At 48.4% G+C, this 16,926-nt stretch overlaps 1 protein-coding gene and 1 non-coding gene across 2 annotated transcripts; both read left to right on the forward strand.

Moving 5' to 3' along the window:
- The first annotated feature begins 3,669 nt into the window (after positions 1–3,669).
- Positions 3,670–3,866, forward strand: LOC139266418 (U2 spliceosomal RNA). Its single transcript, XR_011593706.1, has one exon. It is a non-coding gene; the product is annotated as a U2 spliceosomal RNA (small nuclear RNA).
- Positions 3,867–9,195: 5,329 nt separating this feature from the next.
- Positions 9,196–10,728, forward strand: LOC139265397 (carbohydrate sulfotransferase 2-like). The gene has a single exon (XM_070882387.1). The coding sequence runs from the start codon at positions 9,228–9,230 to the stop codon at positions 10,527–10,529; it is 1,302 nt and encodes a 433-aa protein (XP_070738488.1). The 5' UTR covers positions 9,196–9,227; the 3' UTR covers positions 10,530–10,728.
- Positions 10,729–16,926: the final 6,198 nt, after the last annotated feature.

Raw genomic sequence — 16,926 nt, forward strand, 5'->3', positions numbered from 1 at the left:
GACGACCTATTTGCGACGCTGGCAGGAGGCAAGGCGTTCACCAAGCTCGACCTGACTTCGGCCTACGTGATGCAGGAGCTGGAGGAATCTTCGAAGGGCCTCACCTGCATCAACACACACAAGGGACTGTTCATCTACAACAGATGCCCGTTTGGAATTCGGTCGGCTGCAGCGATCTTCCAGAGAAACATGGAGAGCCTACTCAAGTCGGTACCATGCACGGTGGTTTTTCAGGACGACACATTGGTCATGGGTTGGGACACCGTCGACACCTACAAAACCCAGAGGAGGTCCTCCAGCGACTGGATCGCGTAGGGTTGCGGCTGAAGAGGTCGACATGCATCTTCATGGTAACAGAAGTGGAGTTTTTGGGGAGAAAGATCGCGGCGGACGGCATTAGGCCCACAGACGCCAAGACAGAGGCTATCAGGAACGTGCCCAGACCACAGAACGTCACGGAGCTATGGTCCTTCCTGGGACTCCTCAACTATTTTGGTAACTTCCTACCAGGGTTAAGCACCCTCTTAGACCCCTACATGTGTTATTGCATAATATGAGAACTGGGTATGGGGAAAAAAACCAAGTAATTGCTTTTGAGAAAGCCAGAAACATTTTATGTTCCAACAAGCTGCTTGTATTGTATAACCCATGTAAAAGACGTGTGCTAGTATATGATGCACCGTCGTACGGAGTCGGGTGTGTATTACAACAAGCTAACATTGTCGGGAAGTTGCAACCTGTCGTCTATGCCTCCAGGAGCTTGTCTAAGGCCGAGAGGGCCTGCAGCATGATTGAGAAAAAGGCATTAGCGTGTGTGTTCGGAGTAAAGAAAATGCACCAGTACCTGTTTGGCCTTAAATTTGAGCTGGAAACCGATCACAAGCCCCTCATATCCCTGTTCGCTGAAAACAAGGGGATAAATACTAATGCCTCAGCCCGCATACAAAGGTGGACACTTGCGCTATCAGCGTATAACTATACCATCTGCAACAGGCCAGGCACCGAGATCTGTGCGGATGCTCTGAGTCGGCTACTATTGCCCACCACGGGAGTGGAAATGGCGCAGCCTGCAAACTTGTTGATGGTGGCGCAGCCCGCAGACTTGTTGATGGTCATGGAAGCATTTGAAAATGATAAATCACCTGTCACGGCCCGCCTATTAGGACTTGGACCAGCCAAGATCCTCTGCTGTCCCTAGTAAAAAACTGTGTACTGCATGGGAGCTGGGCCAGCATCCCCAATGAAATGCAAGAGCCAATCAAGCCGTTCCAGCGGCGAAAATACAAGCTGTCCATTCAGGCAGACTGCCTGTTGTGGGGTAACCGCGTAGTGCTACCAAAAAAGGGCAGGGAAACGTTCATCTCGGATTTCCACAGCACACACCCGATATAGTAATGATGAAAGCGATAGCCAGATCCCACGTGTGGTGGCCCGGTATCGACTCTGACCTAGAGTCCTGTGTACGGCAATGCAACGTGTGTGCTCAGTTGAGCAACGTGCCCAGAGAGGCACCACTAAGTTTGTGGTCTTGGCCCTCCAGACCATGGTCGAGGATCCATGTCAACTACGCGGGTCCGTTTCTCGGTAAAATGTTTCTGGTGGTGGTGGATACTTTTTCAAAATGGATTGAATGTGAAATAATGTCGGGAAGCACCGCCACCGCCACCATTGAAAGCCTGAGGGCCATGTTTGCCACCCACAGCCTGCCTGACATACTGGTCAGTGACAACGGACCATGTTTCACCAGTGCCGAATTTAAGGAATTCATGACCCGCAGTGGGATCAAACATGTCACCTCGGCCCCGTTTAAACCAGCCTCCAATGGGCAGGCAGAGCAGGCAGTGCAAACCATCACACAGAGCCTTAAACAAATCACAGAAGGCTCACTCCAAACCCGCCTGTCCCGAGTACTGCTCAGCTACCGCACGAGACCCCACACACTCACAGGGGTGCCCCTGGCTGAGCTACTCATGAAAAGGACATTTAAAGCCAGACTCTCGCTGGTTCACCCCAACCTGCATGATCAGGTAGAGAGCAGGCGGCAGCAACAAAATGTAAACGATGGTCGCGCCACTGTGTCACGGGAAATTAATCTGAATGACCCTGTGCATGTGCTAAACTATGGACATGGTCCCAATGTAGATCGCGGACATGGTGATAGCTAAAGAAGGGAATAGGGTGTTTGTAGTCAAACTAGACAATGGACACATTTTCAGAAAGCACCTGGACCAAACGAGGCTGCGGTTCACAGACTGCCCTGAACAACCCACAGCAGACACCACCTTTTTCGAGACCACAACACACACCCAAAGGATCAACGACACCACGCCGGACCAGGAAATCAAACCCATCACGCCCAACAGCCCAGCAAGGCTCACCCAGCAGCCCTACAGGGCCAACAACACGCCAGCTCAGCGAGGGCACAGCCAACACACCAGAACAGACATTTGTACCGAGGCGGTCCACCTGGGAAAGAAAGGCTCCCAACCGCCTCATCTTGTAAATAGTTTTCACTTTGACTTTGGCGGGGAGTGATGTTGTGTATCTGTAAAGCATGCACTCCCATGTTCCGCCACCAGGGAGAACATCCCCTGAAGTCCCAAGGGATCCCAGCATCCCTTGGGAGCACTGTAAATAAGCCGGCCCCTAAGGCCTGTTCCTCACTCTGGAGTGTCTTAATAAAACCTGAGGTCACTGTTTTTTTTTTGAAATTCGTAGCCAATCGTTCCAATTCTTTGTCAAATCACAAACGCCAGAGGTCACCTTGGGCCCATTCAAGGATCACTCTGCGCCAATGCTCTTAGCCAAAAGGCCTAGAGCCACTGCACCGTTCCTGGAAGTACTGCAATACCAGGTTCGTGCCATGGAGGTGGATAGGTCAGGTCCCCCACACACCTCCGTGGAGGTGGATGGGTCAAGCCACCCCACCCACCTCCTATATGAGGTCACTGTTACTTTAACCTCCCTGTGTGCCATCTCATCTGTGTTAGGAACACAATACCGACCAGAACCGCAGCACCACAAGGCAGCGACACTCCGGTCAGGCCGCCCACACCCAGCATCCAACTCAGACAATCAACCAGAGAGTGCAGACCCCCTGTCAGGCTTAACCTGTAAACGACATCAAAGACTTGGGGGGGAGTGTTGTGATGTATTTGCAGCCATGCTCTGTACCATGCATTGTACCATGTAATTATATGTAATAGCCAACAGATGGGGAAAGCCCAGGAGGCACACATTACTGCAGCTCGTGCTGCCTCCCTATATAAAGCAGGCTCTCCCTGCAGGTCTCACTTTTGGAGTTTACATTAAACCTAAAGGACACAAGGTGATCAGCTCCAGCAAATGGGCCACGTGTGATTTATTATAGTGATAAGCATATGTATGCCTTTCACTATAATAAATCACTATAATATGCATACTCAGTGAAACTCCAATGTTGCACGAGGTAGGCAAAGCCATAAAACAGCTGAAGAATAACAAGGCTACGGGTGCGGATGGAATCCCTGCTGAGGCGCTAAAGTATGACGGAGAGGCGCTGTTGGCGCGGAAACATGAGCTCATCTCTCTCATCTGGAGGGAGGAGAGCATGCCGGGAGATCTCAGAGACGCAGTGATTGTGACCATTTTTAAAAAGGGAGACAAGTCCGACTGCGGCAACTACAGGGAATCGCTTCTCGGCCTTTTGGCTAAGATCATGCGCAACTGACCTGACAGGGGAGTAACCATGACCCCAACGTGGTTCTCCCTGGATCAGGAAGGTGGTTCTCCTATGCTTTTTGGAAATAGGAGGTGGGTGGGGTGGCTTGACCCATCCACCTCCACGGAGGTGTGTGGGGTTGCTGACCCATCCACCTCCATGGCACGAACCTGGTATTGCAGTACTTCCAGGAACGGTGCTTGGGCTCTAGGCCTTTTGGCTAAGAGCATTAGCGCAGGGTGATCCTTGATGTGTGCAAGGTGACCTCTGGCGTTTGTGATCTGACAAAGAATTGGAAAGATTGGCTACGAAAAATTTTAAAAAAAACTACAGGGAATCTCCCTGCTATCAGCCACTGGGAAAGATGTCACTGGAGTTCTCCTCAATTGTCTTCTCCCTGTGGCCGAGGAGCTCCTCCCGGAATGATCTTTGCAGCGTGACAGCTGCAGGAAAAATGCAGGGAGCAGCGCCAGCCCTTATACATGGCCTTCTTCGATCTTACAAAGGCCTTTGACACTGTCAACCATGAGTGTCTATGGAGCGTCCTCCTCTGTTTTGGATGCCCCCAAAAGTTTGTCAACATCCTTCGCCTGCTTCACGATGACATGCAGGCCGTGATCCTTACCAACGGATCCATTACAGGCCCAATCCACTTCCGGACCGGGGTCAAACAGGGCTGCCCCATCGCTCCAACTCGCTTCTCAATCTTCCTCGCCGCCATGCTCCACCTCACAATCAATAAGCTCCCCGCTGGAGTGGAACTAAACTACAGAACCAGTGGGAAGCTGTATAACCTACGCCGCCTCCAGGCCAAGTCCAAGATCACCCCAACCTCTGTCATTGAGCTGCAGTATGTGGACGACACCTGCGTCTGCGCACATTCTGAGGCTGAACTCCAGGATATAATCAATATAGTCACTGAGGCATATGAAAGCATGGGCCTTACGCTTAACATCCATAAGACAAAGATCCTCCATCAGCCTGTCACTGCCGCACAGCACTGCCTCCAATCATCAAGATCCACGGCGCGGCCCTCGACAACGTGGACCATTTCCCATATCTCGGGAGCCTCTTATCAATAAAGGCAAACATTGATGCGGATATTCAACATCGTCTCCAGTGTGCCAGTGCAGCCTTCGGCTGTCTGAGGAAAAGAGTGTTTGAAGACCAGGCTCTCAAATCTACCACCAAGCTCATGGTCTACAGGGCTGTAGTAATACCCACCCTCCTGTATGGATCTGAGGCATGGACGATGTATAGAAGGCACCTCAAGTCGCTGGAGATATATCACCAACAACATCTCCGCAAGATCCTGCAAATCCCCTGGGAGGACAGGTGCACCAGGACAGGAGTCCTCAACCAAGCTAACATCCCTAGTATTGAAGCACTGACCACACTCGATCAGCTTCACTGGGCAGGCCACGTAGTTTGCATGCCAGATACGAGACTCCCGAAGCAATTGCTTTATGTGGAGCTCCTTCGTGGTAAACGAGCCAAAGGAGGACAGCGGCAACGTTATAAGGACACCCTCAAAGCCTCCCTCGTAAAGTGCGACATCACCACTGACACCTAGGAGTCCCTAGCCGCAGACCGCCCGAGGTGGAGAAAGTGCATCCGGGAGGGCGTTGAGCTCTTCGTGTCTCAACGCAAAGAGCGTGAAGAAGCGAAGCGTAGGCAGCGGAAGGAGCGCGCGGCAAACCAGCCCCACCGACCCCTTCCCTCGACGACTATCTGTCCCACCTGTGACAGGGTCTGTGGCTCTCGTATTGGACTGTTCAGCCATCAAATAACTCAATTAGGGAGTTTCGAGGGACTGCTTATGAAGCATATGTATCACCATTGCTCCTCTACCCCAAAGTTGCAGCGCTACATACTAATTAAGTCACAGAATAATTATAATATGATGAAGGATAAAGAGGCAGAACAGTAGAACAGCACATGCCAAGAGATCCTGATGTGCCCTGGTGTCACTCGGAGTTCTTAAATGGGAGGGATCTCTGAAATGGACGGTTCCTTGGTTTTACCTCTTCACATGTTCTGGGAACAACTGCTGGCAGCGCACGAGAGAAAATATTCAGGTACGGGGGACCGAACGTGTATAAGATGAATACAGAAGTCATGCGAACAGATGTCACACGGTCAGAATGTCACATGATCAAACCTCCAGGTTTGCCTCCAATCAGAGTTGATAACCTTATACAGAGAGCAGTAGAGTGGGATTAGGTTAAGTGATTTACATGCAGGCAAAGATTCTAACTCCTTTGGCCCATCGGATATAGCAGGGTTAAAATCAACCCTGTTGTTGCCCCCCCCCCCTCCCCCCACAAGACCTTCTGCCGGCAGCCCGGGTGCCCCCTTGAAATAGGCACGTCTCCTTAATCTACACACATCTATACAATTTGATTGGGCCACTGGGCAGAGCATGTACTGTGAACGTTTCACTCAGTGAAATCTGGCGAGCAAGTAGCCCAGAAAGGCAAAGGCTAAAATGATTTTTGTTGGGACCAGGAGTGCTCCTCAGTGGGATCAGGAGCGTTCCTCTGTGGGACCAAGAGTGCTCCTCTGTGGGACCAGGAGTGCTCCTCAGTGGGACCAGGAGTGCTGCTCTGTGGGACCAGGAGTGTCCCTCTGTGGGACTAGGAGTGCTGCTCTGTGGGACCAGGAGTGTTCCTCTGTGGGACCAGGAGCCCGCTCCTTTGTGGGACCAGGAGTGCTGCTCTGTGGGACCAGGAGTGTTCCTCTGTGGGACCAGGAGTGCTGCTCTGTGGGACCAGGAGTGTTCCTCTGTGGGACCAGGAGTGGTACACAAGAACAATCTGCCTCCCCAGGCCCACTGTGACTGTAACCTCCACCCACCTTTCTGCGGCCTGTCTCAGCCTCTGGGCCAGCTGAGAATGCCGACGATCGGGGTATACAGCCTGGCGGGAGATGTTAGAGAGCCAGCCGGCCTGCCCTGAGTGGCGGAGCACTGGCTTGCCCAATCTGGCCTGCCAGCCTCCTCAAAACGCCAAGCAGCCTGGATGGGCCGAATGGCCTATTTTTGTGCTGTAATATTCGAGGATAATGATGGCTGGTGAAAAATGGAAATCTCACCCAAGTGCACTAAAAACAGAAAATGCTGGAAATACTCAGCGGGTTCGGCAGCATCTGCGGAGAGAGAACAGATAACTGTTTCAGGTGGATGGCCTTTGGCGGGCTGCTGGGTGATGTGAATGGAGTGTTTGATGGCGCTGCCACTGGGCGCCACATGTTGTGAAACGCCTTCCATTGTAATCATTGGTTTTCCTTACTCTAACACTCACATATTCTGTCAGAACATTATTTCAAAATAATACCAATTTGCAGCTCCTCAAGGCACTGTATACCCGTATCCTTAAAGATGTGTTGGGTAAAAGCCAAGACTGTAATGGCTTGCCCATGGGCGGCAGACTTGGTGCAAGAGCCTTCACATCAGCTGGACAGCGAGGTCCCTCAGTCAGTGCGGGTCAGGCGGGTAACTGCTGAGAGACGGCGGGCAGTCACATCCCGAATGCTGCTTGGGTCCGCGCGGCGTTTGTTTCCCCATTAAATTAAATATGAAGCTGTAAGGCTGTAAATGTCAGAGCGTGGCTTGGATTCCCAATTAACCGAGCCGCCTCCTTATCATCAACTGCAAGGGGTCTGGTGCACTTTGTGTCTCAGGGACACCGGCGGACACTTCATTTACCGCCACATTGCAGCGCAATGCCCGCCGGTTAACCAGCGGCGCCCAGCCCGGCTCTTCCCCGGCCCCAGCCCACACCTCCCCGGGCCAGGGGACCGGGGCTGCGGGCCGGCCGGGGTCTGACACACCGCCCGGGGCTGGAGTCCGGGGTCCGGGACTGACTGACACACCGCCGGCCAGTCAGGCGCCCAATGGGCGAGCTCCCGGAGGCGGGACTTGCAGCATCCAGATTGCGAGAGGCGACACCCGGAGCGGGAGCGAGCCTTGAATTGTGTAAAGGAGACAGACAGAAAGAGAGAGAGAGAGAGAGGAAACCCCGCAGCCCGTCCTCACTCACCGCTGGAGGTTTATTTATGTTTAAATGTTGCTGCATTGACCGTGAGTCGGAGGGACCTAACATACAGTGAGGGAGAGGGATCGGGATCGCTGCCCGGCTCACCATGACACCCTCCGCATTAACCCACCGCCTCCCCCCTCACTCGGCGCTGAAGCCCGCAGCTGGAAGGAGCCGAGGGATCGCGGCTGCAGCCAAAGGCGGCGGGAGTGCTGTGTAAAGGACAGGCGAGAGAGACAGAGCGAGAGAGAGAGAGAGAGACAGAGCGAGAGAGAGAGAGACAGACAGATAGACAGACACAGAGCGAGAGAGAGACAGGGAGAGTGAGACAGAGACAGAGACAGAGTGAGACAGGGAGAGTGAGACAAAGAGAGAGAGACGGACAGAGACACAGAGAGAGAGAGAGACAGGGAGAGTGAGACAAAGAGAGAGAGACAGACAGAGACAGAGAGAGAGAGAGACAGGGAGAGTGAGACAAAGAGAGAGAGACAGACAGAGACAGAGAGAGAGAGAGAGAGAGACAGGGAGAGTGAGACAGAGTGAGACAGGGAGAGTGAGACAAAGAGAGAGAGACGGACAGAGACACAGAGAGAGAGACAGGGAGAGTGAGACAAAGAGAGAGAGACGGACAGAGACACAGAGAGAGAGACAGGGAGAGTGAGACAAAGAGAGAGAGACGGACAGAGACACAGAGCGAGAGACAAAGAGAGAGAGACAGACAGAGAGAGAGAGAGACAGGGAGAGTGAGACAAAGAGAGAGAGACAGAGAGAGAGAGAGCGTGAGACAGAGAGACAGAGACAGACAGAGAGAGTGAGACAGACAGAGAGAGAGGGAGAGAGAGACAGACAGAAACAGAGAGATAGAGCGTGAGAGAGAGAGAGAGAGACAGAGAGAGCGTGAGATAGAGAGAGTGAGACAGGGAGAGAGACAGAGAGAGAGAGCGTGAGACAGAGAGACAGAAGAGAGCGTGAGACAGAGAGAGACAAAGAGTGAGACAGGGAGACAGAGAGAGAGAGAGCGAGTCAGAGAGAGAGAGTGAGGAGGGAAAGCGTGTCAGCATCCAGCAACAAAAGGGGGAACCGAGGGACGAGTTGGTGAGGAGCGGGTGAATCTCTCACCCCACACAGGAGGAATCCCCGGCTGGCTGGGCTCTGTGGTGAAGGAGGAAGCGTGTGCAATGCATCGGATCACCCCACAGCCTTAACCGTCTCTTGCATCTGTTTGGGAGCAGAGCACAAAAGAAGCAAAAACACAAATCGGAGGGAAAGTTGTCGACACAGTGGCGCCTTGTGATGTGGCGGTGAAGCCCTCGGGGTGTGGGGGGCAGACATTTACCCGAGAGCGAGGATTTGATGTGAAAGCCTCTGCCATGGCCGCGGACAAGTGAAGCATTTGTTCGGGATAACGGAGGAGGAGGTGGGAGGGTTTCCGAGGAGCGGGGCGATGGATTGAGAATATTTGTGATTTTGGCGACAAGAGGTGGCGGACGATGAAGGTGCTCCGGAGGAAGGCGGCGCTGCTGGTACTGGGCTATATTTTGCTGCTGGCGCTCACCATGCTACATTTCGCCGACTATAAGGGCGCCAAGGAGTGCAGCCCGCTCAAGTACGTGCCCTACCCGCTGCGCTACACGGCCGAGCAGGCCCCGCCGCCCCGCAACGCCTCGGCTCAGGAGCGGGCGCAGGACGGGCGGGAGGGGCAAGGTCGCGGGCATGTCTACGTCTTCACCACCTGGCGCTCGGGATCGTCGTTCGTGGGCGAGCTCTTTAACCAGAACCCCGACGTCTTCTTCCTGTACGAGCCCATGTGGCACATCTGGCAGAAGCTGTACCCGGGCGATGCTCTGACCCTGCAGGGGGCGGCCCGCGACATGTTGCGCTTCCTCTATCGCTGCGACCTCTCCATCTTCCGCCTCTACAATGGTGGCCACAACCTCACCAGCATGGGCATCTTCGGTGCTCCCCGCAACAAGGTGGTGTGTTCGCAGCCCCTGTGCCCGGCCGGGTACCGCAAGGACCGGGTGGGGCTGGTGGATGAGCGGGTGTGTAAGAGCGAGTGCCCCCCAAGGCCCCTGGACCACCTGCAGGCGGAGTGCCGGCGTTACCGCACCGTGGTGGTGAAGGGCGTCCGCGTCTTCGACCTGGCGGTGCTAGCGCCGCTGATGCGCGACCCGCTGCTGGACCTGAAGGTGATCCACTTGGTGCGGGACCCCCGCGCAGTGGCCAGCTCCCGCATCAAGTCCCGCAATGGCCTGATCCGCGAGAGCCTGCAGGTAATGCGCAGCAAGGACCCCAAGGGCCGGCGCCTCAAGGTTTACGATGGCTACCAGCGCACCCGGCGGGACGCCGTGGATTACCACGCCCTCAATGCGCTGGAGGTGATTTGCGGCAGCATGGCGCGCACCGTGCAGATGGTGCGGGCGCAACCACCGCCAGACTGGCTGCGCCGCAACTACCGCGTGCTGCGCTACGAGGATCTGGTGGAAGACCCCATCCGCCACTTGCGCGACATGTACCGCTTCGTCAACCTGCCGGTCAGCGAGGACATCGAGCGGTTCGTGCTCAACATGACCACCGGCTCCAGCTACTCATCCAAGAAACCCTTCAGTGTCTCGTCCCGCAACGCCACCCAGGCGGCGAACGCCTGGCGGACCCAACTGACCTACTCGCAGATCAAACAGGTGGAGGACTATTGTCAGCAGGCCATGGACTGGCTTGGCTACCAGAAAGTGCAGACACCCGAGGAGGTCAAAGATTTCAGCAAGTCGTTTGTGACCAAGCTTCGGGTTTGAACAACAAAAAGGGAGAGAGAGAGAGAGAAAGAGAATCGCTCCGGTAATTAATTCCATCCAATCCATATTGAAGGTGGGCCGAGAGCAGATCCCAGCCCCTTTGGTTTCTGAGTATACTTGGATCCAGGTCTGGGGGGGTAAGACAAAGAGGGTTTTTGTATCAATGTGGAGCGCACAGGTACAGACACACATCCACATTCACACACATATATTCACACCCATATACAGACGCACTCACACCCACATACAGATACACACACTCACATACAGACACACTCACCCACACACACACATGCACATACAGACACGCTCACATCCACTCACATACAGACACACATACTCACATACAGACACACTCACACCCTCACACACACATCCATGCACACTTACACCCACACTCACAAAGACACACCCCTCACACACACAACCAATAACACTGACGGCTAGACATGAATCATTTGGTGATTTTAAGGGAGCTTTTCGTCATCAGCAGTTGACAAAGGTGCAAAGTGTTGAGTTGGTCACCGGAAATACTTGATCATTTGGATTTAAAGTTATACACATTGCTCTATGAATATATATATATCGTTCTTTTTTTATTGTCTGATTGAATGAGTAAATTGATAATTTATCGTTTTTTAAAAATATATTCTATTATATTGCTGGCATGCGGCTGTAGAATTGTGAGTACAGTGCTTTACTGCCAAAGTACACCTCGTGAGATCCTTTCTGTCCATGTTTTTTTTTGCTTGATTGGTCATACCAGACAAGTCAGTTTATGTTCCATCCCCCTAGGTTGTGCAAGGCAAACAGAGAAGCCCTGTTGCAAAATAAACCTTTTTGACCCATATTTTCATTCTTATTGTTGCGGCATTACAGGAAACCAGCTCAGAAAAATAGAGTGGACTGCAAAAATAACATTTAATTAAAGGACAATAAATGAAACCATGCCAAGATTGTCACTGACACGACACATTATTCTTTATAAGGTTCCAAGAAACCATGTTTAATACATTCTTATATTTTATCGGGGCTTTCTGTGAGGCTACTGACAAAACATGTTACAATGTACAGTATTTACGAGGCAGGGGGATACATTGAGCAACAGCGAACCCAGAAACTAACTTTCTCCTTTTAATTAAAGACCAAGCCAAAACAATGCAAAACCACCTCCTTGAAGGAGTCTTCTATCATAGTTCTATCACTGATGACAGTGGCACAGTCTGAAGTTCTCCAGTGTATGGATTCGGTATAGGAGTTGTTCCAATAATTTTATTTTTAAATGTCCTCAGGCAGGTATTTTCATATAAGGACAGCAGCCGACCTTTATACAAGATGAGCTTATTGTATTGGCGGCAGTAGCAGAAGTATACAACCAAGCTGTTTCCAAGAGGTGGCCATAGACACTTTTATGTTAAAGTTGAGGTCCTGGGAGAGCACCACGATTTGGAGATATGACTTCAGTTTGCTGCTCTCACTGTTTACCTTAGTTAGTTAGTACTTCTCCAAACCAAGGCCTGTTTTAATGTAGATTCATGGCTTGTACACATGCAAATAGAGGTGGGCTGAAACTGCTATATCCAGGGGTTGAAACAGTTGAAAAGTAACTTTTAAACTATTAAAAAAATTCAAATATCCAATTTGTAGCCACACAGTGCAAACATGGAGCTGATTCTATGTGTTTGCATGCATGATTCAGAACAGAAGTGTGCAGATACATAGAATGGGCTCTGTGCATTTAGATGGCCAGAAGAGAAAGTGCCTAATATAAAGAAAATGTGGGTCCTTTTGAAGCCATTAGAACCCTGGATAGTGCTGCCTGCTGATGGCAGGAAAATTGTGCACCTACTCTGTCTGACGTTTCCTCAAGGTAAAAGTGCCTTTCCACTGCTTTGGTTTCAGAACAATAGAACGTAATGTTGAAAGTTCCCTCTCACCTCGGAAAAAAAATTGATATCTATTTAGCAGCTGTCCGGAAGTCTCATTGCCACAGTAGTCTCACTGAGAATGTCAGTGGATGTCTCCTTCCCTCCTCAGTTGCTCTGTAAAGTATGTTACAGGTAGAAAACATAGAAAAAGCTCCAACTGCAGTAGGAGCTGGCACTTTGGACTGCCCTTGGATCCTTCTCACTGTGAAAAATGATTACCGCTGCAAAGTCAGCTATCTGGAATTGGGTTATGCTGGATCACATATCCCAGATTGGGCTAGTCACCATTGCAATGGTTGGTACAGTTCTGGCCCAAACTTATATTTCAGACTGAATGAGGCGGGAAGGGGTTCTGAAATGAGGTGCTGTGTGTTTCTTTAACCTTTAATGATTCATTAAAAATCAATAAAAGCAAAGTGGCTGCTACACCACTGTTCTATTTTTACTGATTAAAACAGCTAAGACAGTTGGTTCTTTTCACCAGTTTAAAAAAAAACTCACCAACAACTGGAGGTCAGTAAGCAATGCTCATTGCACACATTTGAGCATTCACGTGGTTCTCTACCAGCTCCTGTTTAGTAGTGATATGAGTGGGCAGTGTAACTGTAGCTTTTCACTCACAACACCCGGTAGGAAATCAGTAGATTCTGTGTAAGGTGACCTGTATTCAGAATATGGAGTAACACTGTTTGGAAGGTGTTAAACCGCACAAGAGGTTTACGTCATCATCTCAGTTCCAAGATGTTACTGTCTTGCAATACACTCCAGAGTGTGTGTGAGGGGGGAGCGGTGAACACTAACTTTTGTCTAGGGCCCACTGTCGAGGTTGCAATATGATACAGCCCGGAGTAATGGGATGCAGGTTTATACCTGAAATAGCCCACATAATGAGCTGCTGACTTCAATCACTCCAGCATGGGAAGTTGTAAAGTGGAGGATAGCTACTTCCCTACAGAGGGGGGAAAGATCTTGGGACCAATAGTTCTTTTTTAGTAGGACACTTCTACTTTCTGTCTCCTAAACTTTTATTTGCCTTTTTGCTGGAGTGCAAGAAATGAGAACAGCTGTGAAATGCAGTGCAGACAATATTGCAGAGTCAAGCATGGAGCAGCTGTGGGACACAGGTGGCAGGCCACAGATGGCCCTCAGCCCATATTCTATCGCTTTCGAGTATGTTTATTGTGCATGTACATAAACTTAAGGTCTTGCCACTTTTCATTTTTGCTGGCACAGGTTTCATGGGGAAAGCAGTGGATGGCAGCCTTCAGTGATTGTTATTTAACATGCAGTGATGTCGTGCAGTGTGATTTGATGAGCAGCGATATTGACATTTATTTGGCTGATAGAAAGGAAATATAAATTCTATGTAATAAGACATTATCTGTTTAAATATGTATTTATTGCACCACATTTTGTAACAATATCAAAAGAAATGTTGCAGAGTATCAGTTGCAGGATTATTTAACAATAAATCCTTCAAAATTTGCAACTCTTCAAAATAGTGTCTTTTTGTAATGTAATCCCACCTATTTCTGCCAGTGCAGTATCCTTTATGTAACAAGGCTGGAATTTGATACTTATGTGACAGATTATAACAAAATAAATAATTTCAAGAGGCAGTTGAATGTTTTGTTTCTTTTAAAGTTTGTACCACAAGGCTGTTTAGTCGAAACATTTATGTTTTACTGTCATGCAGAACTATTGTTGCTGTGTGACAGGATTGCTGAGAAGTACATCTGGGCAGAATTAAAACACATCCATTGCAAAAGGATAGAACCCATGGGTGGCATTAATTTGTTTGTTATTTTAAAGATATGTGAACCCTTGACTCCATAAATTATATTAACACAAAATAAGCCGCATTGTCTGGTACATGTAATATCCTTCCTGAAACATAGTCAGAATATGCATATTTCCAGAAAGGTATTGTCTGTTGACAGCAAAAATAAATAAGCAGAAATAAAAAGGCTGTTTATTAAAACTACTTGGGGCATTAGGTATTTCATGTAGGATTCATGAGGTTATCTACAGAAGATGTCAAGTGCACAATAATCCTACCAGAACTTGTTTGTCATGACAAGACTTTATGTTATTCCTCTATGTTAGTTCTAAGGTACAAATCAAAGACTAATTGATTGGTAACTTTTGTTCTATGTGCTTATTATAATTATCAATGGTCAAAGTGTACAATATGTTTGGCTGATGTCAAATTGTATAAAAAACCTGATAAATATTGATCTTGTATGTCAAAGACCAATGTATATTTTGGTAGTGAACAGTTGAAAGTTTTTGTTCAGTTAAAATGATCTGAATTGTCTATTCATTGTATTTTTTCATGTTATAATATATTTTCATGTTTGTTTCAAAATTAAAACTGTGAGCTGTGGTAGCTTTAAACTATTTTTAACAGTCAAAAGCCACTCAATTAGGCTTTTTGTTTAATTGGGTTTCCACTTCAAGTCAACAAATGATTGACCTTCAAACTGTTGGCTTGTTTCATGAGGATTTCTTTAGACTTTTCCCCCTCTCCTGAAGAGGAAACATGTTGGAGCACTGTTCCATGGATATCCGTGACTTTCTGGCTTTCCACTCCACCCACCTATGCACCATTCTTGATACAAGAGCCATGGCAGTGAATGTGAATACGTTATTCGATCACGACCAAGTCTGAGTGTCATTACCCACCTTTCATACTCATGACATCCATCAAAGATTACTGGATAGTGATTTACAGTGGCAATTCTCGCTGATTCCTCCCCCCCCCCCTCCCTCAATTCCCTAATATATAGCTCAAAGCTAAGGCAGCCAACAGGCAGCAACTGAACGTTCTTGAAATTGACAACTGGTTCATGACAAAATTGTGCAGTTTTAAATTACATCAACTCGTAAAAATCAGTGTTTACAAAACCTTATACCATACTGTGGTATTCTGTTTCATGTACATTGCAATCTGTTAATGGCACTATATATGTACGTTTACCAATTGTCATTAAAGGTCTCACAGTATTCTGTGTTGACAGCAGTGCACTCTGTCTCATTGCTGTGCATTATAAACTCAAATTGCCTTTATTTCCAGAACACAGATTGCATGTACTGCATTGAGAATCTTCTGCAATCTAGTGCAAAATAGACATTTAGCCTTTTACAACATTTAGCATTTTACACATAGCTATATAATTTTCCAATGATGTTGTTATCACAGATGATTATATTCTTCTGATGACATTAGCTGTTTCAACTGAAATGATAAAATAAAACTCAGCACAATGAGGCTTGGGTAACAATAGTAAAATATTATTTTAAGGAAATTGGCGGTACATATTTACAGCAGTAGATACTTCATCTGTTATTTTGTTAATCAGTAAAATACTTGTGGTTTGTGATATTGGAACCTCGATTACAGTTTTATAACTCTTGTACATTATCCATAGAGGATCCACAACAGTAAATGGTAATATTCCAAGTTTATTCTAAGAGTGAGGAAGGTTTTATTACTCAAACTAAATTAAGTCTTTCCTTCCCATTACTCTTCAACTAACTGCTTATTCGGTTGCCAAAGCAAGAATGGAAATAGGTTAAACGAAAAATAGTTTGACTTTTAGTTGATTGTAATGGGGACTTGTATGTCAGAGAAGGAGTTTTAATATTCCCCATTGTGTGATGCGCGTTGTCTCCCTCCAGGTGCGACTGGCTGCAGTCTTGGAAACACCTGTGGTACAATAAACATCTAATGTCACAGGCCTCCGTTCAACCCCCACTGCTACTTTTGTCAATGGAGCTAACATCAAATTTGCTCTTGTCTGTTGAACAGAAAGACCTGTTTTTTCTTACAGATGTACAGTGACTGAAATTTGATTTGCAAGACTAGCTGAAGCAGGAGTAGTGGTAGTAGTTGACAGGCCGGGCATAGCAGATTGGAAAACTACAAAAGTAACACCCCTATTTAAAAAAAGAGGCAGACAGAAAACAGGAAACTATAGACCAGTTAGCCTAACATCTGTGGTTGGGAAAATGTTGGAATCCATTATTAAAGAAGCAGTAGCAGGACATTTGGAAAAGCAAAATTCGAACAGGCAAAGTCAGCATGGATTTATGTTTGACATCTTTGAAGATGTAGCGAACAGGGTGGAGAAAGGGGAACCGGTGGATGTGGTGTATTTGGACTTCCAGAAGGCATTTGACAAAGTGCCACATAAAAGGTTACCGCACACGGGGTTGGGGGTAATATATTAGCATGGATAGAGGATTGGCTAACTAACAGAAAACAGAGAATCGGGATAAATGGTTCATTCTCAGATTGGCAACCAGTAACTTGTGGGATGCCGCAGGGATCAGTGCAGGGAGCCCAACTATTTACAATCTATATTAACGACTTGGAAGAAGGGACTGAGTGTAACGTAGCCAAGTTTTCTGACAATACAAAGATGGGAGGAAAAGCAATGTGTGAGGAGGACACAAAAATTCTGCAA

Source organism: Pristiophorus japonicus, chromosome 6, assembly GCF_044704955.1.
Source record: "Pristiophorus japonicus isolate sPriJap1 chromosome 6, sPriJap1.hap1, whole genome shotgun sequence".
In the NCBI taxonomy this organism is placed as follows: Eukaryota; Metazoa; Chordata; class Chondrichthyes; family Pristiophoridae; genus Pristiophorus; species Pristiophorus japonicus.

What these genes read in the sequence shown, in the direction of transcription:
- LOC139265397 (XM_070882387.1), top strand. Translation starts at nt 9,228, where the DNA reads ATGAAGGTGCTCCGGAGGAAGGCGGCGCTGCTGGTACTGGGCTATATT.